Source organism: Buceros rhinoceros, unplaced genomic scaffold, assembly GCF_000710305.1.
Source record: "Buceros rhinoceros silvestris isolate BGI_N320 unplaced genomic scaffold, ASM71030v1 scaffold42742, whole genome shotgun sequence".
Classification (NCBI taxonomy): domain Eukaryota; kingdom Metazoa; phylum Chordata; class Aves; order Bucerotiformes; family Bucerotidae; genus Buceros; species Buceros rhinoceros.
The window spans coordinates 639-25559 of record NW_010399075.1 but is presented as its reverse complement, the minus strand read 5'-3'; the positions used below and the strand labels follow the sequence as shown (position 1 = coordinate 25559).

At 43.1% G+C, this 24921-nt stretch overlaps 1 protein-coding gene across 1 annotated transcript; it reads right to left on the bottom strand.

Moving 5' to 3' along the window:
• PAH (phenylalanine hydroxylase) lies at positions 1 to 22865 on the bottom strand (the record flags this gene model as incomplete). The annotated part of the gene is made up of 11 exons (XM_010131334.1): positions 1 to 194; positions 802 to 917; positions 3891 to 4024; positions 4359 to 4454; positions 5424 to 5480; positions 7047 to 7116; positions 8411 to 8546; positions 8918 to 9114; positions 11932 to 11999; positions 14161 to 14249; positions 22682 to 22865. Coding segments are annotated over 11 exons (1191 nt in total), but the record flags the coding sequence as incomplete, so codon positions are not given.
• Between the last annotated feature and the right edge of the window lie 2056 nt (positions 22866 to 24921).

Sequence of the window (24921 nt, the reverse complement as noted above, 5' to 3'; positions counted from 1 at the left end):
TTCTGTGCTAATCTACAGTAATTAAGATACATAACATAAACATCGATGCAGTACACAGGAAGATAATTGACTTGAGGCTAGATGAAGACTAGCATTTGCATATGGCATCTTCTGGTCAGCAGCCAGTGATTATCAAGTTACAGCACATCTTCACTTTATTTTCTGGAGGGCGTTGCAAAGGATCCCCATCTCACCTGCAAAGGAAATAATGAGAGCAGTTAATTCTACAGCCAGACCATTTCTAACCCTCCTGTATATATTTAACCCTTATATCCATTCCCTGAAAGACTAAGGTGAGGAAAGAAGTGCTGGATTGGATGCATTTATTAGGTTCTTACTGAAGTAAGGTCTGCAGAGGTAACAAAAGGTCTTCATCAGCCATACAAGGATAAGCTCACAGGATTAGGGGTGCTGGCTCTCAGCAGGCCAGCCAATGTTACAGGGGGAATATATCAGCAAAAAGGCTAGAACGGCCAAAGAAAAAGTGATTAAGGCAAACTTTTACTTTTCTTCCTTACTGAGAACAGCTAAAGCCAGACATGAGGATCCATCACAAAGCCCTCTGGCTTTTTCTAGCATGTTCACTAAAATTCAAATGTTACAAACTACGTGTCAAATGTAAATGTTATTTAGAAGCTTGGCTAGAATTAGGAAGCAAATTTTACACCAGAAAGGAGATTTGTGTTGCTTTATCTTCGTCAGGCTCAGTGCATTAGATGCAACCAGAGAAAATCTGCTTTGTGATTGGTATTTCTATCCAAGTTCTGAGGATTTCAAAGTAACAGGTATGTAGTTCCTTACTATTGATAGTGTCAGCTAAATTCTTCAGCTGCTTTGCATTGTCCAAGACTTCAATCCTCTGGGTGTAGGGATTGTACCGAACAGAGAAAGGACGAGGAATCGTTTGAGCAAATTTCCTGAGGCAAAAATACAAAAACATATACAAATTTGAAAAGCTCCTTTTTTCAGTAACTCACTCTTCTTGGTGTGCATTTGTTGATGAGGGGAATAAGATAATCTGCAAAACTAAATCATTGAAATTCCTGAAAAACGATGAGACCTACAGCATTCTGCAACATGCTTGAATCTGCGTTTGTCCTTACCACCTTAGTTTTTTCCCAGAGTTAATTATGCTATTGGCATGGCAACACTGCTCCTGCTATAGGCCAGCTATGTAGCTATTGGGATTTGCCAAACTTGAAAACATCATTTTCTCTCAAGTAATGCAAAATATAGGAATTCTTATCCAAGTCTGCGATTTCTGGGAAAATACGGTCAAGTACCTATGCCATCCTGGCATACCAAGGAGCAAGCAGAGTGCTAAGTTCTGGCATAGCTGTTAGTGGCTTCCAGGTCATAGCAGAGATACGAGACAGTCAATAGAGTGAAGCAGCGTTCTTGCAGCCCCTTACTTGCAGTCTTCCCTGCTGCAAAATAGTTAATTCCATGGCAGAAGCACTAAGATTTTGGGGTCTTGGGAAAACATTAATTTTTGTAACCATAGAACTGCGGAAAGAAGGACTCTGAGTGGGATGAAATGGACAGAGCTGTTGTTCCAGGCTCCTTGTATACTCCAGCGGGATACTGGCTTATATATCTGCTTCGCATTACTGAAGTTATTGCTGAAAGATGAAGGAAAGCATGCAGGAGTTGATTGCGGAGCCCCACTATACAGGCTGTGACTCAGCATGGTAAATTCCATATGACCAGAACAGTGGAATATGCTAGATGCTACCTCTGCATTGCTCCTTCAGTTAGTCTTAAATATTATCAGCTAAGGCCATTATCTCACACAGAGTCAAGTATAAACAGGCCACAAGGTGTGACAGTGGAAAAAATTATCTTGGCTATGATGAAAATGCTTAGTGACATCAGCCCAGATTTTCTAAGGGAGAAATCCATATCAGAAGACAGGCTCCTTAAATCTCAGCTAAAGGTAAGAGCCCACTCAGAACATGAATACCATAAGATGAAATATTTTAGGTCAACCTCAGAATAATTTTTCAGAGAGGTTCTCTATTACACAATCACACGTGTCCAGGTGCAAGCCATAAACACAGACATTGGACCAAACCCCAGATCTCTATTTCAATTTAATCACTTTTCCAATTTGGGCACCAAAACATATAAAAGAAACTCCAAGATGGTTTGTATAGAGTAAGGCAGCATCACCTTCTTTTTCAAGGAACTTGCTAGTCAGTATGAGAAGTATACAGAGAAGACAGAAACTGCATGCAGGATATGTACAGCATAAACCAGAAGAGAAGGCTGTCATTCTCAGGTATTAATCCAGAGAAAAGGACAGAAGGAGATGCCGCAAGCTTATGATGACTGAGAAAGCAGCAGGGGAGATAGCTAGGAAGACCTTGGGGTTGGGGATCCTGGGGCGGCAGAGTATCTTGAGTCTCAGTATGTGTTTATCTGTGAATGAGAGCGAGAGAGAGAGCAGACTGCATGTCTGGGACAAGTCCCTGTGTGGCATCTTCAAGTGAAAAATTTGTTGAATGTGAACCAAGGTTAATCTCCAGTGGCTTGGCTAACATCCAGGAATACGGTGGTGGGTTTTTTTAAGAGAAATATAAACATTGTTGTTGAAGCCCAAACATAGTCTGAGCCATTCCTGTTTCAAGAACCAGAATCGAACTTGGACCATTATTTCAAAATCTTGTTGAACTGGAACTGAATTTGTATTTGAGTCATAGATGAGAGAAAGATTTACTGTGTAGCCCTGTAGGCTTGTAAACACGCTGCTGGTAACAAGCTGGACGCTCTGTATTAAGATAACCACACAGACCTCAGGACTGGGGTTATTAAGCTTGCTTGGAGTTTGGTTTAGCTGCAATAACAATTGTCTAATGACCATGTAGCTACTACCTAATTTGTTTCTGCTTTGCTTAATTCTGAGTAATTGTGTGTTAAAATGCCTATCACTAATAACTTTTGCATAGGCAGGAATAGCAAGTAGTTGAGCTGTACATAGTGAGCTAAGTCTGACCCTAAAGTAATGATGCAGTACGAAGGAATACCAGCATGGACTGATAACCGAGACCTTAAAGATCCAAGCATAGGATGATGCTGGTGGTCCCTGGGCTATCAACAACTCCCCACTGGTTAGTTGTTCGCAGTAAAGCAAACTTATGAGCTGAGGGGGAAAAAAAAAAAAGAGTTTTAAAGGAAACAAAGAGGACAAAGAAAAAGAAATATTTATCATAAATAGTAAAGTCAGAATTAGCACAGACTTTGCAGAATGTAGAAAAAGCAAGGTGTAAAGCATGCTAGAAAATGTAAAAAATAGCCTTGAGGAAACCTGAAAAGGAGAAAGGATGCATCAACACCATCCACCTCTTCACAAAAGAGAGGAAAAAACACCATTCATTAATATTTCAGTCTTGCTCTAAAGATCTCAAGATGCAGATTACTTCACAACTTCAACCCCCACTACCAGGCTGAAACTGTTGAGTTACAAGACAAAATAAAGTGTAAGGGTGAGCGTAAGCGGAAAAGGAATAGATGCTAGGAGGTTTTTTGTACAAGAACTTTTAACTATAGCATTGTTAAAGGGACTTGTTTTGTGTTAATTATCTGACTTTGATCCTAAGTGTTAGTATCACTGCAATTGCACTTATAATTTTTTTGGTGCATTTTCGTTATACAGATGAAATTCTTAATTAAACTAACCACAAATTCTTGGCTTCATGCATAAAGTATGTTCCCCTTATTGCCCATAAAAAATTTTTGAGTGTAACAACTGCTTAGTCTCTTTAAGCATTGCCCAACTTTTTCTAATGCCTCTCAAAACATTACTGTCAACCCAAGACCTGTTATGTCAATGGAATCCACTGTATTTGCAATGGACAAGAATTTGAGCCTGTGTGGAACGACTGCATTACCTTAGCTTGTCTTTTGCATCTTTAAAACTTTCAGCAACATAGTAGACAGGCTGGAACTCAGTAACAGGGTACTTCTGCACAGAAGTCTTCTCCAGGACAAGAGGCTGAATCTCAGGCTCACTTGATAAGCAATACTATGAGCAAAAAGTTCAGAAATTTATTTCAGTTAAAAACTGCTTGAGATTCCTGTGAAAAAAAAAAATAGAGCTACTGAACACCACCCAATTTCAGACAGGGTAAAGTTGTCCCTGTGGAATACAATGACATTGTCACCTACTAGGAAAGAAGCAGGTATGAGTCTCCCATTTATATACACACCGACACATTTATTAGAGCTCTTCAGCAAAGTACAACTTTTCATGCTACTTTGATGCACAAAGGATGAAGCAAAATAGGGATGTGAAGATATCCAGAATGTAAATTTGAATTATCATAAACATCTTTGAAATGTCATCTTATAGAACACACCTGCAGCTCCCCAAATGAAGACAACAGCCCTGCACCATATGCCTTGAGTGAATCACCTTCCTTACATAGTCCAAACTCCACCGTAAACCAATAAACCTAGGAAGAAAATCACACAGAACCATATGATTCCTTGATCAAAAAGCGTAGGTGCACATCATTGTTTTAAATACATTTGGAGTTTAAATTTCTATTTAAAATTTGATGCCATGCATCAAATATCCACTGTATAAATACAATAAATGTCCCCACAAACTGAAATTCATCTCCTAGAAGGGGCACAGTGCTAGACTCGATGTGCCTGCAAATCAGTTCTGTTCCCTGACAAACACAGTTGTGTTTTACTCTGCTTACATTTGTTACCAGGGCAGCAAAAATGAAACTACAGCAATAAAATTTCATTTTAGTTGGCCAACCAAAGTTGAACTTCAAACCTTAGTTGACAGAAGTTTGTGTCCTGTTTCACATAGAGGGTGTCTATCTGCAAGAGCAAGAGTGGGAATGGGCTGCTCACGCAACTTGAAGGAAGGCAGTGTGTGGCCTACATTGACATCTAGGTCTGTCATTTTGAAGGGATACTTGCTCTGGCTCAGAAGAACTAACTCTTCTATCAGAAGGAGCAAAGACAGAGCAATGCTTTGCCCAAGTTTACTCTAGGTCTCAGTAGTCTCAGAGTAGGATTCGGATGAGCCACACTGACTGCAGAGACCGTTATCTGCCTGGCTGGGTAGAAGAGAAGAGAATCTTGCAGGTACAACAGCTACTGAAGCTGCCTCCTGAAATTTTCTGTGGGGATGTAGAAACATGCAATCTTTTCTTGCCCAATATGTTTGTGCTGGAGGAAATCTTGTCTGGGCTTCTGTGTTTAATCACAACTGTCACTTTGAATCAAGGGTGCCAATGCTATTTTCCTTTAATGCAACTGTTTCAGGGTGGGGTTCTCCCATCATGGACTTGACTCTGTTTCCATTCAACTCTACGGGAGTTCTATCAGTGTCTTCAGTGGCAGCACAATTAAGACAACACAGAGTGCTTTGGAAAACTGAGCCCTCACTCTTATTAAATTACCGTAGCAAGTTTCTCGATGAAATCATCCGGAGCTCCCAGAGATGCCAGTCCAATTTCCTGTAACAATAAACCATTATTCTTCAAGTTGTTTATTGCAAACATTCTTCCTGTCTCGTCTTACGTAATTTCTCACATTTTAAATGTTACCATCTCTTACTACCACACACAAATGTTTACAGGACATATTCCTATCGCACAACATCAATTTTTAACCAAAAATCTCTCCAGAAATGAACAAAAAGTCTTGTCCAAATGTCATTTACAAGACATGATCCTTTGTGCCTGGTACAAAGCCCATTGAGGTCAAATATAATTTTCCTCTTGCTTTGACAGGCTTTTGATCAAGTCTACAATGCACATCTGAGATAATAATACAGTCAAAAGGAGACAAATCAATCACACCCACACACCTGAAATATTCCTTTTTTGTTTTGATGGGCCCTGATTGTAGTTTTTCTGGAGCTTTGAATGAGTTATTTTTTCTGAATGAGAGACCTTGATTTGAAAGAGCTTATTCATACACTAATGGAGACTTTGCCAGGAGGCATGCAATAGCTGGATTCAGAAGACAGCCACACACGACTATATATAACCAGGTACTTTTTTCAGTTTAATCCTGTGAGGACTGCACAGTGCAAAAATCAGAGGATCACACATACACACACACACCCCACCCCACCCCCCCAAGAGCATGGGAGCAGCCGTCACCATGTCAAATCCCAATAAGCCAAGGTGCAGCAGGACTTTTCTTGAAGGAAAGGCCAGTTCTAGGAAAGGGCAGAGCTTGAGGAGCAAATACTGAGTGCTTATTAACCGCATCAAGTTGACTTTGTCTTTTAAGCAAGATGTTATGCCAAGTCCATTTTTCCTCCCTCCCTCCTCCCCTCCTTCTTTTCCTTCTCCTTGCCTCCCTCCCTCCCTCCTTTCTTTCCTCTGTTCTTTCATTCTTCCACCCTTCCATCCTCCATGCTTCTTTCTTTGTTTCTCTCTTTTTCTTTCTCTTCTTGACTTTATATTTCCTTCCTTTCTCCCTTCTTTCCTTCTTTCTTTCTTTCTTTCTCTCTGACTTTCTTTCTTTGTGTCTTTTCTTATTTTCTGGTAATATGCAGCCAAAAGTTTACTCGTTCACCAAGGTTTAGCTTCTTTTCCAGACACATTAACGCTACCAAAGAGAAAGCTCCTTTCCAGCCTTCTCCCATGCTTGCAGCTGGGACAGTTCCTCACTTCACTCAGTCTCCTCTGTGGCTTTAATAGAAAACAAAAAAACCCCTCCTTTTTCTCTAAAATTTGGACTGCAAGGTGGGTCAATAATTCATCTGACTCATGAGATGTTTAAATTTGTTCAGAAGGGTCAACATCTACAAAAAGGTTTTTAGGTGAAGGCTTCCCAGAGGGTTTGCCTGTAAAAAAAACCAACTCACACAAGACAGACTTTTGGAGTATGAGTTCACTTAAGGATTTGTGTCAAGATTTCAAGCAATAAATAAATCAGCCTCAGCCACTCTTAAATGGTATGCTTGAAGGTAAGTCAGCCCATGACTTATAGCTCTTGGTTCATTCTCTGAATTACCTAGCCTCTGGTGCGTTCGATTACATAAAAAGCATAACCACTGAGTAACTTACCTGGGAAAACTGAGCAAAACTGGGATCAGCAAAAAGAGGCACATGTCCTAGCAGCTCATGACAAATATCACTGCAGAAAAACATGACATCTGATTAACTTTAATTTAGGAAAGGTCCAGCAATGTTGGATGGGTTGCCCTAAAGTCAGTACAAAGTCAAGAATGCAATGCATTTGTTCCTACAGGCAAATAATGCTCAAGACTCACAAGAAAACCTACTGCTCTAAAATTATTCTTGTGAAGGAAACACTTGCACACTCCAGCGTTTTCTGTGCTTTTGTCATCATACATCCTTCAGAGGAAAGCTGATACATTATTTGGTTTTCCTTACGAAAGAAAACCATCCATTCAACTGCTCCCCCAGCTCAGGAAAGCCCAGAAAAAAAAATCACCCCACCAAAGAGAACATGGACTTCTTCAGTCTCGAGGACAAGAAACCTATTTAGATGAAGCTCAGGCTGCTAAGACAATTCACCATGGTGTCAGTTTGTACCTCAAGAGCTCAGCTCCAGTCCCTGTTCAGACCCACAGCCTCCCACTCGGAGGTGGAAGATTACCCTTCCTCAGGCAGGACTGTTTTAATCACAGGTTGAAGTTGGCAGCTGGGCAGGCGTGTTTGGGGAAGAACTCACCTAAAGAGTGCTAGATTTTTCAAATACAGATAAGTGATTTGATGAGATAGAAAGGGGAAAGGGATAAGATGCTCCTCAGGAGGGTCAAGTTTGTGGAAGACATTCAGCCTAGCTTTGTGCAGGATGAGAATGGGGTTAGCAGAAGCAGGGGAGAAAATCAGAAGAATGAGGAACAGAAAAATGGACAGGAAAAAGAGATTGAGGGAAGAAGTAGGAACCAACGTAATTATAAGTGAGGAAAGGGAGAATGGCAACAATACGAAGCAGAGGAAGAAAACTTTTGACAACAGGAAGTAGGAAAGGACAATAGACAGGGATAGGACTGAAAAAGAGAAAAGACCAGCAATCTGGGCTTCCTCTGTCTTGCTGCCACAAGCTTGCTTCCAACACGTTGATCCATTTCTGCACTAAATTTCACATCACTGTTTGAGTGCAAATAGCTAAGCTAAATGCCTTTGTACACTGCTCTTTCTCATCCCAGCCACCATGCAAGCATGCCTTCAGTAGCAAAATTGTCTCAGTCATCCCTTAAGAACTTGCAAAAGAAGATGTAGCTTGTTAAAAAGACTAGAAATCTTCCAAAAATATTTTCAAAAGAGAGCAGTCACTTGGCCACCCTCCATTAGCTCTGTTCCCAGGAGTGCTCCAGAGTCCCACACGATTATCATCAGTTGGGCTGACCCTGCTGTTAGCCTACTGCAACTTTACACACTTTCTGTGACAAAGTACTTACGGCTCTGGTGTGTACATGGGTTTGGACGCATGGCGAATATACTGTGTAGAGTGGAATACTCGGAAGGCCAGCCCAGCCAAGAAATCCCGAGAAGAGAGCAAGCCTGCAACAGGACGCAGGCGAAACCCAGTGCAGGCTGAAGGGACAAAAAAATGGCATCATAAAAACAGCTAGTGTGTTTGATTTATCCTTATTCAGACTCCTCTCAGTAGAAAGTTTGTTAATTGTTTTCTTTGCTCTCCTTATGTTAAAAAGAGTTGAATTGTGAAAGAGCAAAGAATTTTCTACCCATAACAGTATACCACCATCACAGTATCTGAGCATCTGTACCATCGTGACCCTGGAATCTTTAGATAGGAACCTGGGGCACAGGCTAACTGATGTGCCCAAGCACCATAGGGAGCCTGTGATTAAATAAGGACTGCTTTTCCATCTCTGGAAGCACCACCTCCACTGACAGCTGAGGTCTTTCATTCGATTTGGCTCTTTTATGTGTTTCAAACATACTCTGCAAGAATTTTGAAATATCTTCAAGCTGGGGAATGTTGTCCTCCCGGTAGCCACAGTACTTCTCCAGCAGTGGGAACACATGGTTGTGTTCATAACAAGCATGAGTTGGATAGAGACTCTTCAGCTCCCTGAAGACAGTGCCCCATGTTTTCTTTTCTTCTTCTGTGTAGGTGACTCGAGGAATAGGTTGGCCACTGGAAAGAAAATGGATATCCTCTATAGGAGTGACAGAGAAAACGTCCTATGCCACCAGCATCATACTCAGGAACCTTACATGGGCTGGACAGGAGCTGCTGGTGCAGGAGGAGAAATACTTTTGGTCCAACATGCAGGTGCAAAACAAGCCTCACTTGCCCCTAGGCATAGGCTGGGAAGGACTCTTGACCTCATCTGAGATACTGACCTTTAAATAGCTCCTTGCATTAGTGTGGTAAAAGTAAATTAGTGCTTACTTGTCTTATGAAGATGATTTTCTAAAAACATTTGTTGGCTGTTGGCTTCAATTTATTTGCATTTCTAGATAGGGAGCAGCTGTTGTATTTCTTGTTCTAGTACATATTACGTTAATTGTTTTGGTTACAACAAGGAAACCGTCAGATTCAGAAATCTCTACTTCTAGGAGGGGCAGAGAAATTCTGATCTGTGCTTTGTGCTTTAACAGATACAGACTCCAGCCAGTTTGACTTTTTATAATTGTAAAGAGTCAAATCCCACCCTCGGGCCTCCGTGTGCTTAGCTTATGTTTAAGCTAGCAGGAATTAGGCAATCACAAGCAACATAGTTTGGCCTCCTGTGAATAGTCAATTCCTTAGCAATAATGATAGGGCCATAGGTGAATCCAGCCTCTTTGAAAAATCAAAGGGTCTTAAGTAACTTAATAGGGTTAACATCACTGCTGGAATAATGCTGGAGCTTTCCAAGCCCCAGAGACCCATTGTTAAACCCTTCATGACACCCCACCATCTCCTACTCCCTCATTTTTATCTTGAGCCTCCGGGCAGCTCCTCTGGAGCACCATCATTTTCTAACTCTCTGTATCAGCCCTCCTTGATCTGTGGAGCTTTAAAATTATGTTGAATTATGAGGATTGCTGAGGGACCGTTGTTCCTATAGCACTCCTAAGTAATCCTCAACCACCTTCCAGGGCTACCGGGGGAAGCTATGGCTTAGAAATCTTTCAAATTTCAATTAAAAAATTTCAGGGGGCAGGAAGGCCAGAAGCAAAGGAAGGCAGAGGGAAGAGGCAAGCTAAAAGCAATGAAGAGAGAAGGTAGGGAAATAAAGCATTTAACAAAAAAATTAAGCAGTCAACATTCAACAAAAACAATGGAGAGAAGGCAACAGAGCAAAGGCAGAGTAGAGAGGCAAACAGCAGGAGTAAGGAGGACAAAATAGGTGCAAAAGAAGGGACAGAGAGGAGGATGAAATTGATGGTGGGAAGAAGAATACAAGACAAGCAACAACAGACCCATCTCACCTTTGTAGATGTGTAGAACCTTCACAAGCTAACCACACTTATTTTTTTAGATATTTCCCATAAAACCTGATAACTTTTGTTGACCCTCTACTCCTGTCCTCTTGTCTGCATCTCTTCCCCCCATGCTGAGACAACCCCTTGATCTCTCCTCCCCACTGTAGACCCTGAAAGGCATGACCACTAGGTGTAATACCCAGAGCAAAGACATCACAGATCCATCTGGGCCTTCCTGAATCAACACCGAAACTTCTGGAAAACATATGCCTTCTTTCCACAAGCAGAAGCCCAGATGTAGACTTTCGCACCCTCTCTTTTTTTTACTGCTCTGTTACTGAAAGACCTAATAGGAAAGTCCAAGATCTTCACATAAAAGGTGTTTGGGGGATAATAGGTCCAGGTCAGTATAGTCTCTATTTCCAATGTGTCTGAGGATCTGGATAACAGACTAAATATTAATTAGTTATGTCTTGGAATATAATGGTTTCATCTTTCTAAGATGGTTTCAGTTTGAATCTTGGGGGGAGGAGGTGGTTAACATGGTTTTTGTTTTATTTCTATGTAGAATTTGGTGAAATCTTGAAAACTAAAGACCAGAATTTGCTATCCATTATGCAGGGAAGGTAAATCTTCCATGGGATGCCTATAAATGGGCATTAGATCCATACACACCTGGCCACAAAGTGTTTTCCAATTTTTCTAGCTATAAAGTGGGCCCCCAAATTTTTCACCTGACTTTTTCCACTTGCCATCAAACAGTCCAATTTTGTTTCTCATTTTGTGGTTAGATTAGCTCTTTGGCTCAGGGACTATCTTTTCATTGCAGTCCTGTGCAAAGTGCAGCCCAAAATGTACAACGTTATGTTACTTTAACATTTGCAATCACAATTTTCAGAAGTCTCAGCAAGAATCAGGCCCAGTAGTACCAATATAAATGTGTGAGTTGCTCTGGGAACAGAATTTTATGTTCTCCAGATCTGATCACTGAAAACAATCAAGCAAGCCTGTTCTAACTGAATTTATCATCTCTATTCATTTATTCTTCTTGGGAAATGAGAGCCCAAATTGCTGATTGCAGCTGGGTCAGACATGATAAAAGCAGAGTATCAGGCGCTGGATTAGCATCAGAACCATAAGCTATTCATTATTTTAATAATGTATGCAGCTCCTGCTTTAATGTAAATGATGGGCACTCCTCCCCCAGCCCTGGTTTAATGGGAAGAATACCAGAAGCAGCTTTATTCAATGCTCAGGTCTTTGTAGTAGCAACAGAGTCTGCTGCTCAATTAGACCACAGAGGTGGGGAACGGGAGTATTGTGGGAAAAGAAGGGAGGCAACATTCTCTTGTGAACATGTGCCTGGAACAATTTACTTTTGTTTTACTCTGATTCAGGGATAAACGCATGAACAGGAAGATTTAAACACATAGCAAAGAAAAGCCAACAGTAGGAGGACACTTGTGGAAAATTAGGGATTGCCAGCAGGGTGAGAGCAGGAGATGTGAGCTTGCTTTCTGCCCACGCACTGAGTACTCACTGTCTGTAGTTGTAGGCGATATCTGCAAACTCCTTCCTCCGGGCCCGGTACACAGGATCTTTGAACCCCTGATGGGAAACAGCAATGGTCAGTCCCTGGATAAGTGTAGAGGGTAAACAGCCTTCCTCTCACTGAACACCTGTGGGCATGACTGGTGCAGTCCAGGAAGTGCAGAAGGGTAATGGGAGAAGCTGCCTCCATCCGGCCCAGCTCAATTCACACCATCCTGCCCGGCTCGATTCACAGCAGGCACCACTCATTCCCAGTCTGCAGGGCCACGAAAGCAGCCATTCAGCCACAGCCTTGCAGCACCTCTTGCACCCCAAGACCTTTCATTTTCTCATTTCCACTTGCTGCAAAAAAGGGAAACATGCTCCTTTACAGCACCAGCAAGGTGCTCTCACAAAAGCAAGGCACTGAATTAGCAGCACTCAGGTATCTATGTCCTTCTGGTTTTTCATGAAGCTTGTTACAGTTCCTGGCATGGCTGGACTGATCTAGGGGAGGGAGTTAAAGCACATTAGAAAGACACTCATCGACTCAATCAGACTTCTTAGGTGGAATTTCAGCATGAACCACACTTAAAGGTGCCCGTTTTTAAACTGTTAGAACAGCAGGCACTTAACAGGCAAAAAAGCCCTATTTGTACTACAAATTCAACCGTCTGGAGGAATTTAATTACTACAGAGAACGCCTAATAGACCTTGTGATTGGGAGCTTGACCTTTGCAGCTAATTACCAATAAAACCAGGGATAAGAAATATAATCTCTAAATCTTCATCTAGGATAACCATTCTCTTATCCCACCGTGCCCGCTGTTCAGACTCAAAGTTCCTCAGGGCTAGGACTGTCTTCACCACCTAAAGCAGAGAAACACCCTTCCAAGCTAGGACACACTGCTGCAGGGCAAATACAAATAACTCACTGGCCACTGAAGCAGTTCACAAATGCACCTCTTAGTGGTGCATGGCACAGCTGGTCTGAAGGGTCACAAAAAATCCAAGAAGTAAAGTGGGGATCAAAGTGTATGAGTCAAAAAGAGGCAGCCAATGGCCTAGAAAATGCACTGTCCAAGATTAACCTCTTGTAGTGCCACTTGTGATTAAATTCCTTATCACTTAACTACTAAAACACAGGCTCCCTTAATTTCTCTTTTTCTGCACTCTGTGTACTGTCACACTTACTTATCCCAGCAGCTGGGGTTCCTTTTTAAGGCATAAACTGCTCACTAACTAATTCTAGGAACTGGAGCAGGGATGCTGCATTCTTTTTAACATTTTGTTGTTGTTGTTTGGTTTCTTTTTTCAAATACAGGCTGAGTCTATTCCTGTATGACACACAAGGGGGCTATTGACTCAGTGTATCTCCTTTCATTCTGCCTTTCAGATGACCACACTGAACATCATGAATCGTTGTACATGATACGTAACACACCTCGAATTAAGCAATAGGTAGCGAATGACTAATCACCCCATCTCAATTAAACTAATAGCAGCAATTTTTGTTGCGCTGCATGTAATTTATTTATAATCACTCTATCTCAATTAAACTAATAGCAGCAATTTCTGTGGCACTGCATGGAACTCAGTGTGTTTTGACAAATGAAACTAAGTTGATTGCTTGGCAAAGAAACAGAAGCAGAAAATATTCTTGTATCTGGAAAAGCTGAAAAGACACTGAATAAATTGTTTTTATCATCTAAGCCAATGAACACACCCTAATATTCAAACCACAAACTTTTTGAAACAAGGACCTTTTCTTTTGTTGTGTCTCACCATACAAGAATCACGTCAGATTTAACAACCATATTACAAGGCACTAAACTCAGTGCATATAATCAAGGACAAAAAAAAGCAGTCGTCCTATCTCTGGGTTATGATATGCTGCTTCTGAAGTTTTTGTTGCTAACAATTCACAAAATGAGTCTGAAGTCACCACATCAAAGCCAGCTGGGAAAAGGAGACCTAGGGGTGCTTGTGGTGGCCCTGATGTGTTCTGATGAGTGCTATGACTTTTCAGGTTCAAACTACAGCAACCTTTGGTCTCATTTACTTCATATACAGGGACTGGGCTGATTCTAACTGTAGAAATGTGGTACCCTTCTTGTACTATTCCACGTGAGACTCAGTCTACTAGACCCGTCTTAAAATACAGCAAATGTAAATGAGATAAACATCTGTCCCAATAGTTAGAAACATGTTTTAAAAAAAATAAAGCTCTGTTTCTTACAGGATGATCAGCATCCAGTTCTGCTCCATAGCTTAGGATCTGATTGGCAAACCTGTCCAGCTCCTGGATACTTCTTGGGAACCACGGCACTGCAAAACAGAAACGGAGTGGTATGCTTCTTCATCACTTGGTTTAGGGCCTTCTGGTCTTTCCATCTTTTCATCATAAATATAAAGAAACATATGCAGGGGACAAATTCTTAGGGAAGCAATGACCTTTCCCTGTAGCAGGAGGCAAGAGCAAACCCTCCAAGTTGGCTTGAGTTTGTGTTGTCTTGCACTGTTGAAAGAATACAGAGCATCAGAAGCTTCTAGTCCTCGGTGCAGAGCTGGCTTGTAATGTTTGTGATTTTCTGTTTATTATTCTAGTCCCTTGGCTTACCAAAATGTAGGGATTTTTGCAGTGCATCTTTCCTTTCACAGTAGCTAGAGTCAGCCATTTCGAAGGAATGGCAAGAAACCCCACAACAAGAAAATACAGGATTATTTGACCCTCTGAAAATCTCCTTCTAAGACCTGCTTGGTAACATTGATTAAGCTAGGATGCTGAAATAAAATGATAAATAGCACCCTAATACCTCAGACTAGCATTGTATTACTGCAGTCATTATACAATTATGCATTCATTTAATTAAAAATCTGGGGCTGGCTTACACACTGCCTACAGCACAGCCAGGATGTGAAATGGGATCACGCCGACTACACAGCATGTAATGCCCATGTGACCCTCCCTTTACAGAGGGACGTAAAATGGAGGTCAAGGAAGAATCACAGGGCTTTCCAGATGTGATGTTTTCAAATAGAGGAAAGCGGAAGGCAAGTGTCTTCATGGCAACTGCACTATGAGGAGAGGATCTTGGCAGTTTGTGAGGTACATGGAGCAGTCATCCCACGTCAGACCTCCTTTCTGGAGCCACAGGGGTACTCACCCAGTGGTCCAGGTAGTCTCCTGCCACATACCCCCTCAACAGCAAGAGGCCTGGCACATCTGTGCAGGTACCAGACAGCAACCCCCTTTTCTATCTCCTCCAGAAGAATCCGGTTGCCTACAAAACTAGAGATGCTCTTGCCAGCCACCACTGGGCCTGACCACCCCAGCACTCTGCAATGCTCAGCTAGGGAAGCTCAATGGAGGGAGTGCAGGGACCATGGGCCTTTTCCCCTCTCTTGCCCCATCATCACTTTGGGAAGTGCGTCAGTAGGTACAACCACTAGGTACTATTTTCAGCTGTGCACATCTGGAGAGCTGCCAGTGCTTCTGGGTTCAGCTTGCTTAAGTTTCCCTTCTAGGGCCCCATTCTTACGGTTTTGTTCCTTTGACCCTAGCTGCCTGTGTCTTTTTATTTTCCCTTCCCTTTTGCCTGAGTCAGAGGCTACGGCCATGCCTGAATTTAATAGCCTGTGATGAACTTCTCACAAATACAACTAATTGCTCTTTAAGCCCAAGTACACAACTATCTCCAGGAAACTCTGCAGCACTGAGCTCTGTCATTTCTTTACATATGATATGAAAAATTACTCCCTTTTGGTTTAAACTTGATTATTTCATCTGATGTTAATTAGTTCCTAAATACAAACATCATTTGTTGTCATTCACCTGCTACAGGCCACCTAGGATCTTACAGATTCCTGTCAAACCCTCCACCTATCATCATCTTCCAGGGTGAGACTTTGCCTGTGTATTTCAGGCACAGAAACCGTGGGCTATCTTTGAGCACTCTCATCACCTCTCTCTGCACCACTTCCTGTTCTGCTGTACTGTACTAAGGAATGGGCACCATCTAAGGTTGTACCCCATGTTCAGGCCACATAATCATGTCCGTTATGCTCCCCGCACTGAGTTGAAGTCAGCAACATGGACTTCAAGGCTAATAGCACTCAAATGTCTGCAGGGCCAAGCACAGGGGCCCTCAGCAGTCTTTCTATCGACAAAATGTTTGCAGTTCATTCACTGACTTCATTGTATGAATTGGTGTCACTTGCTCGGTCAGTGCTTGGAAAACAGCTCACTGCCTTGTGCGGCTCTCTGCTCAGCTGGGGTGCCTGCCACTCAGCCATACCTTCCCATCTGGTTTTGGGGTTTGTGCCAAGTGAAAACTGATCCCTAGCTGGCAGCTGCTGCACTAGCTCCCTGCAGAGCCTTGCTGATAGGGCTCATTCCGGACCTGAGGGACCACCTATGGCATAAGAGGATCACTGTCTCCAGGACCATTCAGCCTCGCTTTCTGCTGAGCCTAGTAACACAGAGGGCACTTGTGGAGCTGGGATTCTGCAAGGCACCTGCACAGAGGGGATGGAGCAACAACAGCAGATTTATAGGGCACTCTTTAGGTAGCCACAGCTCAGCCTCACGCAGAGTGATCACTCCTCCTACTGTCTCTCCACCATCTTGGCTCTATCCAAAACTCCCACTGGCAGCCCTCAAATTTCTTTCCCAGAAAGGCCAGGGAGAGCAGCTGGTGGCTGCCGGCCGGCGGTCCCGGGGTCCCCGGGCTGCAGAGACCCGTCCTGGAGGCTCAGCAGAGTTCCCGGCAGTGCCTTCCCTTCTCCCGCGCAGTAGAAGTGGATCTTGGTCCCACTTTCCTGGCTGAACACTCCCTACTTTGCCCTAAAAACCAAAGCTGGACAAATCACTAGATGGCAGCAGCGCTCCTTGGAAGATCTTCCCAAAGTTAATTTATTTGCTGGTTGTACCACTAGTTCTAGTTCCTCCAGAAACACTCTCACCTTCCCGTTAGCAACCTCCCCACACCTCCAAACCCTTCAGCCAAACCAGTCAGTGAGGGTGAGTAGAAAAGGGTGTGTTTGAGTCCTAGAGAGGGGTAACTACCCACACGATGTGAAGGGGGAGAACATTCAGCCATCCTGCTCCTCTTTTCTATATGGGCAGCCAGGCATCAGGTTTATCTCCTAGCTCTGCCACTGAACTCTGTGTGATGGTGAGGGAATCACTTCACTATATTGTGCTTCAGACTCCCCACTGTCAGCTTGGGAAGAGGCGCACTGATAAATATTTTTGGGTTGAGCACAAAAAAAGCTGCCTGGCAGACCCACAGGAAAGGATTTGTCAGTGTTAGAGTGAATAACCACTATTCTCAGGGATGCACCATGACCTGGAGGATCGGGGCTGTGCAGCCAAATTGATGGGGGCTGAAGTCTGCATTGGATTTCAGCAGTGGTGTCCTTCGGGTTTTGCTGCCCTGAATGAGAAAATCTAGGTGGGCAGGGTTTGAATCATTGCCGCTTCAAGAACGGATAAAATGGATTTGTAATAGTGAGTTACTTTCATTAAATACATTTTATTCTCAAGATCCCCAAAGTCCTTGGTGCAGAGCTCATGAGAAACTTTGGGACAGACTGACTCCCAGGCTGACACGGTCATTCTCGTTTATGGAGATGGATGCTTAGCGCTTTTTGCACCAGCATAGCTGGTGTTAAATTGGAACCTGGAAAGCCCTAAGCCTTCTCAGCTCTCATGAAAACAAGTATTAAAGGTCCTGAGCACAGCCCCAGGACACTCACCAAGTCCATACAGCTCTCACTTCAGCGACCAGGGTGCAAAAGGGCTACTGGGTCTTCTGCCTAGCTGTAGTGTGCCAGGAGGCTGTTCCCAACTCTCTGAGCAACTATTTAAAAAAACAAATCGAATTACCCCCTGGCTGAATCTATCCCGTATTTTGTGTGCAACATCCTCTCACAGCCCGTTCGCCAGACTCGCTGTCTGTCTGCATGGCCATTAATGAATTGCCAGGGCAAGCTGTTGCAACACTGGGCCTCTGTGAAGGTCTGAAGAGCAAACGTGGGCTGATCAGTAATAAATATTGATTTGTCTGCAAGTGAAACGGCAGCATTTATGGGATCTTGCTGGACACCCAAGTGGTGACCAAATTACCATGGGGTCAAATGCTTAGCAGAATGCTAATAAGCCATTTATAGGAGAAGCAGCAAAGCAGTGGCAGTGAGGACTTCTGCAGAACTCGTCCATTCGAACCATTGTGAGGAGGGTCAAAGACAGGTCTATGCAATTTATAGCAGTTCAAGGTCCAGGTTTAGCCCTTTCTTAAACAGTCCCAAATGCTTTGGTCAGCCTCAGGGTTTAATAAACAAGGCCCCTACAGAACCTCATCTCCCAGCTTGTCACAGAAATGCAATAAATAGTCTGCATTTCCCATTGCTGCAACAGAATAATATTTAATTATTTTTATTCATGGGCTCCAAGTGGACTGGAGATACCAATCTTGTTTCCAAAAAGAGCCATGAAGAGGTGCCCTGTGTTTCCACAACAGATCTCTTCATCTGTACAAAGGACTTCTGGCCCAGTGACTGCTAGTCCATCTCATCCAAAGCCCTAAAACTACCTTTGGATTTAGAGCATTTTTCTGGCCTTCTTTCAGCTAAAATCACACTGTTGATCCAAATCTGATATAGGTAAATATCTGGGTGCTTCAAAGGGAAGGGAAACCAAAATTATATTTGCATTTAATTGAGAAAATACCCTAAAAGCAGTTTAAGTGACCAGGGCGGGAGGGGAGAGCCATTCTTTTATCCCTTGCCCAATACAGTACACGTAAACGTGTTTACCACTGAACTATACAGAAGGGACAGAACACAGAAATTTCTTCTGACTGTCCACAAGGTAGTGCTCCCAGAATGACACTGTGTGCTTGTGCTTCCTAGAGGAAACTGAGCAGAATAGGTTGGTTTTGGTTTTTTTTTTTCCTCAAATCATAAGCATAAGCAAAATTAATCCTTGGCAAGGAAGGACTGAGAGCATCTTCAGGCAGCAGTGAAAGAATCGGTCTCATGGGAGCCCAGACTGCCTCCAGGAGAAAACCTGTGCAGCTTTTACCTGCCCACATATCAATATGGTGATAGGCACTTTGCATAAAAATGTAAATATATATATGTATTATATAATATCCCCATAAACCATATTTCTGAGATTTTGCTCCCTGGAAGCATACTGCTCTCATTCTATGTTTTAGGAATAAAATTTCACACAATCCCATCTGTGGGTTATGACCAAATTTGCCAGGAGGATACATTTGAAAGGCAAGCTGACCTCAAAGGCACCGTGAGGCCTGTTATTTGTTAACGCCATCACTGATAAAGGGCAGCATCTTACCACACTTCTTACAGCTCAGGCTGCTCCCATCTCACTCTGCTTTGTAGCTGCCTCAGCCCAGAATTTGCCACCCACAGTTCATTCCTTAAGCAGGGCTTGTCTGACCTTTCAAAATATGACTCTTTGGGGATTTCAGCTTGACTGGACAAGTTGAAATTGGAAAAAAAATAATAACAAAAGAGAAAAGAAAAAGGGAAAGGGAAAAAAGAAGTATCGATCTTCCTCTCTTTCCTTGGCAATAAATTGCTCCCACTTTATATTATTTCTGAATTACTGAAACTAGTAAACAAACACAAGTTACCCTCTGAGACAGAAGAGGATCAAGCCCCTTTCTGCAGCACCGACAGGATAATCTAGCTCAAAAAAACCCTTTGATCAACACAGTAATATGCAGTGAAACCCTAATCCTACAGCTGACCATGGGAGTTTTGACTTCTCTCGGGTCAGAATTTCACTCACAAGTCTTTCTTGGCTGATATTTATAGCTGTATCTCTACCCAGCTCTGGCCTGTGCTTATACACAACTTTAATAAAGTCTATTATTAACTGTTTAATAATAATTAGAAAACAAAAAGTAACGGTGAGATCTGCTAGGCCCTGTAGCTTTCTTCTGGAAATAAAGCCCCCAAAAGAGAACCTCTTTGATTTGACATGATCATAAATCACCTAATCAAGCTTTTGTCCCTTTGTCTCATGAATGGAGAGAGATAACTCCAAAGAGTATCTGTCTTCCTCTTTTTCATCTTCAAATGTAATGTCATGGATAGGACACAAAGGCAACGGTAAAAGGATTACCAGCACTGATCTCAAGGAGGTATTAATGCCCTTTCATGTTGTTCCTAGGAAGGAAGAGGAAGATCCAGACCTAAAGTATTTAAAGTCTGAAATCCTATTAAAATCACATCTGTTATCTGAAGAGGCATTTAAGTAGGTCTGACTGGATGCTGGGCAGCCACCGCTGTAGCAAGCAGCCTCAACTCCAGCAAATCTCTAAGAATTAAGAGCACAGACAACTCACAAAATCTTTATTTCCCTCCAAAGATAGAATTACAACTCACCCGGGTTTTCTTACAGGAATAGAGTTATTCCTGCTCCCACCAAAGGAGGTGGCAGAGCCTCCCTAGTTTCAATAGCAGAAGTGAGGGGCTTCTGCAAGCCCCAAAAGTAGGGAAGTTGATGGACAGTGTTGGATTCACATGTACCTGTGTGAAGGAGAGCAGGGACCAGAATGATGACTTTTTGTCCCCTCCTCTCATCTCAGCCCAGGGCTGCAAGGGTCCCACAAGGATGGGGCTGCAGCAGCCAGAGTCCACGAAATCAAAATCAGAAAATAAATCCAGGTGTTCAAAGGGACATGCCAGCCCTACAGAGAACATCCTGTGAGGATGCCACCACTCCCTACCAGGCCTTGCTCAGGTCTGGGCTCTTGTTGCCTCTGCTACACTTCCAGATTTGTGCCAGAGTGATTTTTGAAGTCCCAGAGATATTTGGCAAGGGGGAAGGCACTGCCACAGCACTTTGCTGTCACATTTTGTTTTGTTATGCTGCCTTTTTCCATCAGTTCCTATCTGAAGAAGGAGGATCTGGAAAACAGCTGGACTTTGTGCGAAGGATTCCCCAAATAAACAGCAAATAAGCAACAATTGTTTTAATAAATAGTTATTTAATTGCTCACCAGGGCAATAGAGTCCTTATAGCCCATAGTTATATCTGGTTTGTATTTAATCTACTGGAGACACTCCAGAGAAGAGCAATGAGAACAGCCACAAGCCTAGAAACCAAGTGTTCTGAGAACAGAAGGTCGAGGTTGGGCAAGGTACTGCTACAAGAGGCCAAAAAGGCTGGTCTAAAGAGGATGGATATCTTCTGTTCCCAATGTCCAAGGTGGGCAGGGGGAAAAGTCAACAGCTCTCAGTGTAGCAAGTGAGACTGATCGGAGCAGAGCAGCCCTGCAGAGCAGAACCATGGAGCCCAGGAGATCACCACTGCTTAGGGCAGATGGTGATTTAGCTGCTCCTGCCTTTTGCCAGGGGGCAGACCACATAACCCCTTGCTGGACTTCCCTCTCCATCTTCTGATTTCAAATTTTACATCTGTTTTTAGATGCCCAATCACAATCATAACGTACTCACCTGCCAGTGCTGGCATTATAGGGACAGGCCCTGCTTGGATTCGTTATACAAGATAGCAGAGTCTGACCGGGTTCACAGGGTCTGTATATTGCTTAAAAGTCAAAATATAACTTCATTTCACCTGCGTGCTCTCTGGGATAAATGTTCAAGAAAGGGCAGTCCTCCAGCCGGGATGCACAATGCACAGGCATTGTAAATGTCTCCAGGACACACTCTTGGTGACCTCCCTGCGGAATCCAGGGAGCCAAAAAGTCAGCCTTCAATAGGTGACATTTTTCCACAAAATGTCACTGGAGAGGCCTGACTCTGATGGGTACTGAACAGACACAGATTTATTACGGGGACAGAGTGGGAGGGAAAAGAAGGTTGATCAAGGCCTGGATTTCTCAGGGGAATTGATGTACCGTCAACAAGAAAAGCCCATGCATGCAGCTGCAGATTTTGCTGGAACTGCTTGCCCTTTTAAAATGTGATTGGTTTTATATGGGTTTTTTGAACAGGGCAGAGAGTAACTAGACAGATATAATGCATCCCACATGGAGATACTTGTTGTCTCCATCTAAGTTCTCATGTGGGCAAAGAACATAGGAAAAGGCTGAAAGCATTGAGCCCTTCAGTGTCTTTCAGTGCTCAGTGGTCCAAAGGCTATGAGACTTTGGGCATTGGGCTTGAGAAGATAACTCATCTGCATTGAACATGGTGGTACGGGTGCCACCTACACCCTTCATGTCACAGGTTGTATTAAGAACAAAAGTTGCCACCCTGAATGACTTGCCAAAAGCTGTGTATATAAATGCTGCCTTATTTTAAAATAGGGCAGAGACTGGGAGGGGAAAATAGATACGCCTATAGCTTCCTGCGTCTTTGCTTAGGGATTTATAGGTTGAGCCCTTAGCCTGTAACTCCGATCAGCTTTTTATCCTTGTTATTTTAAGCAGGTAGTGTAAAGGTAATGTAACAAGTAACAGCAACAAGGCTGTCTTTGAGAGACTGTGAGTGCTGCCAACCAACCAGACAGATGACAACATAGCACAGTAACACCAGTTCCCAGGAGTCAGAAACATGGCAAAAAATCCAGCATGGCAGTTTACACTGAGGGAAAATCTCCAAATGAAAAATCTTACAACACAGTCAAAATAGGCAAAGGAAAGGAAATGCAGCCATACAGATCTGAGAGGAACTCCTTTGCTACAGGAGAAAGAAGTCATTTAAGTATGTGACATAAATACTGCTTGTCAATGTTATCTTTGTTAGTGTATGCTTACCAGTGTCCTTCTTCTTTGTTCGTGAAAGCTCATGGACTGTTGCTCCGATATCATTTCTCAAGGACTTGATGATATTGTCCAGCTCTGGGACATTCTTGCCTTCCAGGTTAATGAAAAATTCATACTCATCTTTGTTGAGACGAGAAGGTCGAGACTCAATGTGGGTCAGATTTATATCTTTTTCCTATGAGAAAGAGAGATTTTAGTCCCACAGGGTTTGGGAGAAGAAATTTAACATAAAGATTAGCTAAAATTCATGTGTCAGTCAACAACCCATAGTACACAATTCAAATATCTTGAAAGTAGAGACTTGCCTATGGTGACCACCGGACTGAGGACTTTCACAATAGGGAGAGAGTCAAAAAGGAAGAATTCAAAGGATTCAGGATTCACCCATGTGCAAAGCGCTGACATAAAGACTATGCAATGCATCAACCTTTGAAAAAGGTGGAAGCAAGATACAGGTTGTAAACAGGCTTTGTATTGTAAAGGATTACTCCAGTACCACAAGTACATAATGGAAGGTTACCTGTGTGGACAAGAACATTTCCCCAGGATCAACATGGGCAGCAGCCTTTCTGCTGCAGAGAACCTTTCCACGAGAAATGAATGTTGTATTTATGGGCATCTTGAAAGGAGGTTGGAAAAGCAAGCAGCTGGACACTCTGTGATATAAGCTTCTGGCAAGTCACTGCACAGTCACCTGCAAAGCCACTGCACAGTTTCCAGAGCTGCGAGCAGGTGCTGGACAGAGATCCAATGGGAAACATGGATCTGGACCAAAAAGGCAGCCCATGATTATGCAAATAAAAACATGGGTGTTTTATTAAATCACAGAATCATGTAATTGATGAGGTTGGACATCTGCGCAAGCAGGGTTCACTAGAGCAGATTGCTGAGATCTGTCCAGTCAACTTTTGAGTATCTCCACAGATGGAGGCTCCACCTTCTCTGGACAACTGCTTCAGAGTCTGATCGCTCTCACTGCCAAGAAATCTTTTCTTTAGCACAGGAATTCAAACTCCACCTCACCAAATATCTTCACTGATCAGCAGCAGTGCCTCCTAGCTCTGAAGAAAGGGATCACTGGCCACTACAGTCTTGATGACTATGGCCAGTAGGTACCTGACCTCAGATCTGCCACCATGTCAATGTGTAAAGCAACAAGTAGCTAAAAACCCTGTTTTTCCAGTCATTTAAACACAAATTCAGGAAAATCTACATCAGTTTACCTGAACACAAATGTTTTCCTGAATACTGTAATTTGAATATGAAGATAGTAATTTCCTTTTAAAAAAAAAAAAGAAAAAAGAAAAAAAAAGGAAAAAACCCAAACTTTTAAACAGATTTCAGTTAGTGCTGACTATACCACCTGACCTTCCTGTCAGGCTCACACTGGAGCCACAGCCACGGCATGTTGAGGCCAGATCTGTGCTTTTGTCCCCTGGGAGGAATAGACAAACCCTGGAGGAAGTTTGGGGCTGAAGATCAGCCACAGAAGAGTCAGAGCAGCTGACATGCAGTGCTCAACAGCCCTGGGGAAGCTTTTGTTTTGCTTCTTTTAGGCTTAAGAAGATGCTAAACTACATGGGGTGAAATGATGGCCCCTCTGGTGTCAGTGTCAAACTCCCTGCTCCTCTGGGGTCAGGATTTCATCCATGAAGAAATACTGCAAGGGTCCACTTGTGACCTACAGGGAAGAAAGAGGGGAGCTTTTTTTCTGTACCTCCCTCTAGCTTGAGCTTCTCAAGACCTTTAAGATTTTCTTTGCTCCACTCAGTGCTTGAACAGCACAAGGGGGCATCTGGCCATCAGCAGCAAAGCCCTCATTCACTTCACCACAAAAGGCAGTTTATTACTTGGTAGGAAACAGTATGCATGTCATTCCTCTGTTTCCTGAGTGTCACACGCTACAGATGAACTCAAATCGTTTGGCTAGATACCAATACAATAAGTTGAAAAGGTCAAAAGCACACTCGCCAACTGCTACTCTTGAGGGATGCTGTCCTCACGGGGCCGTCTGGTGAAGAGAATGGCCACCACTGTCCTGGGCCCAGGGGACAATTTGTTTAAGGCCTCCAAAGCTCTGTTTCACAAACAGACTGAGCATTGTACCCTCAGCGTGGAGAGGCGCTGGGAAGTGGGGTGGCCCAGAGCTGGAAGTTCAGATGACTTGGGGCTGGGAAGATTTTGACAGAGAGCAGGCGCAGGGGGCTGCCAGCCCCCTTTGACACAGCCAC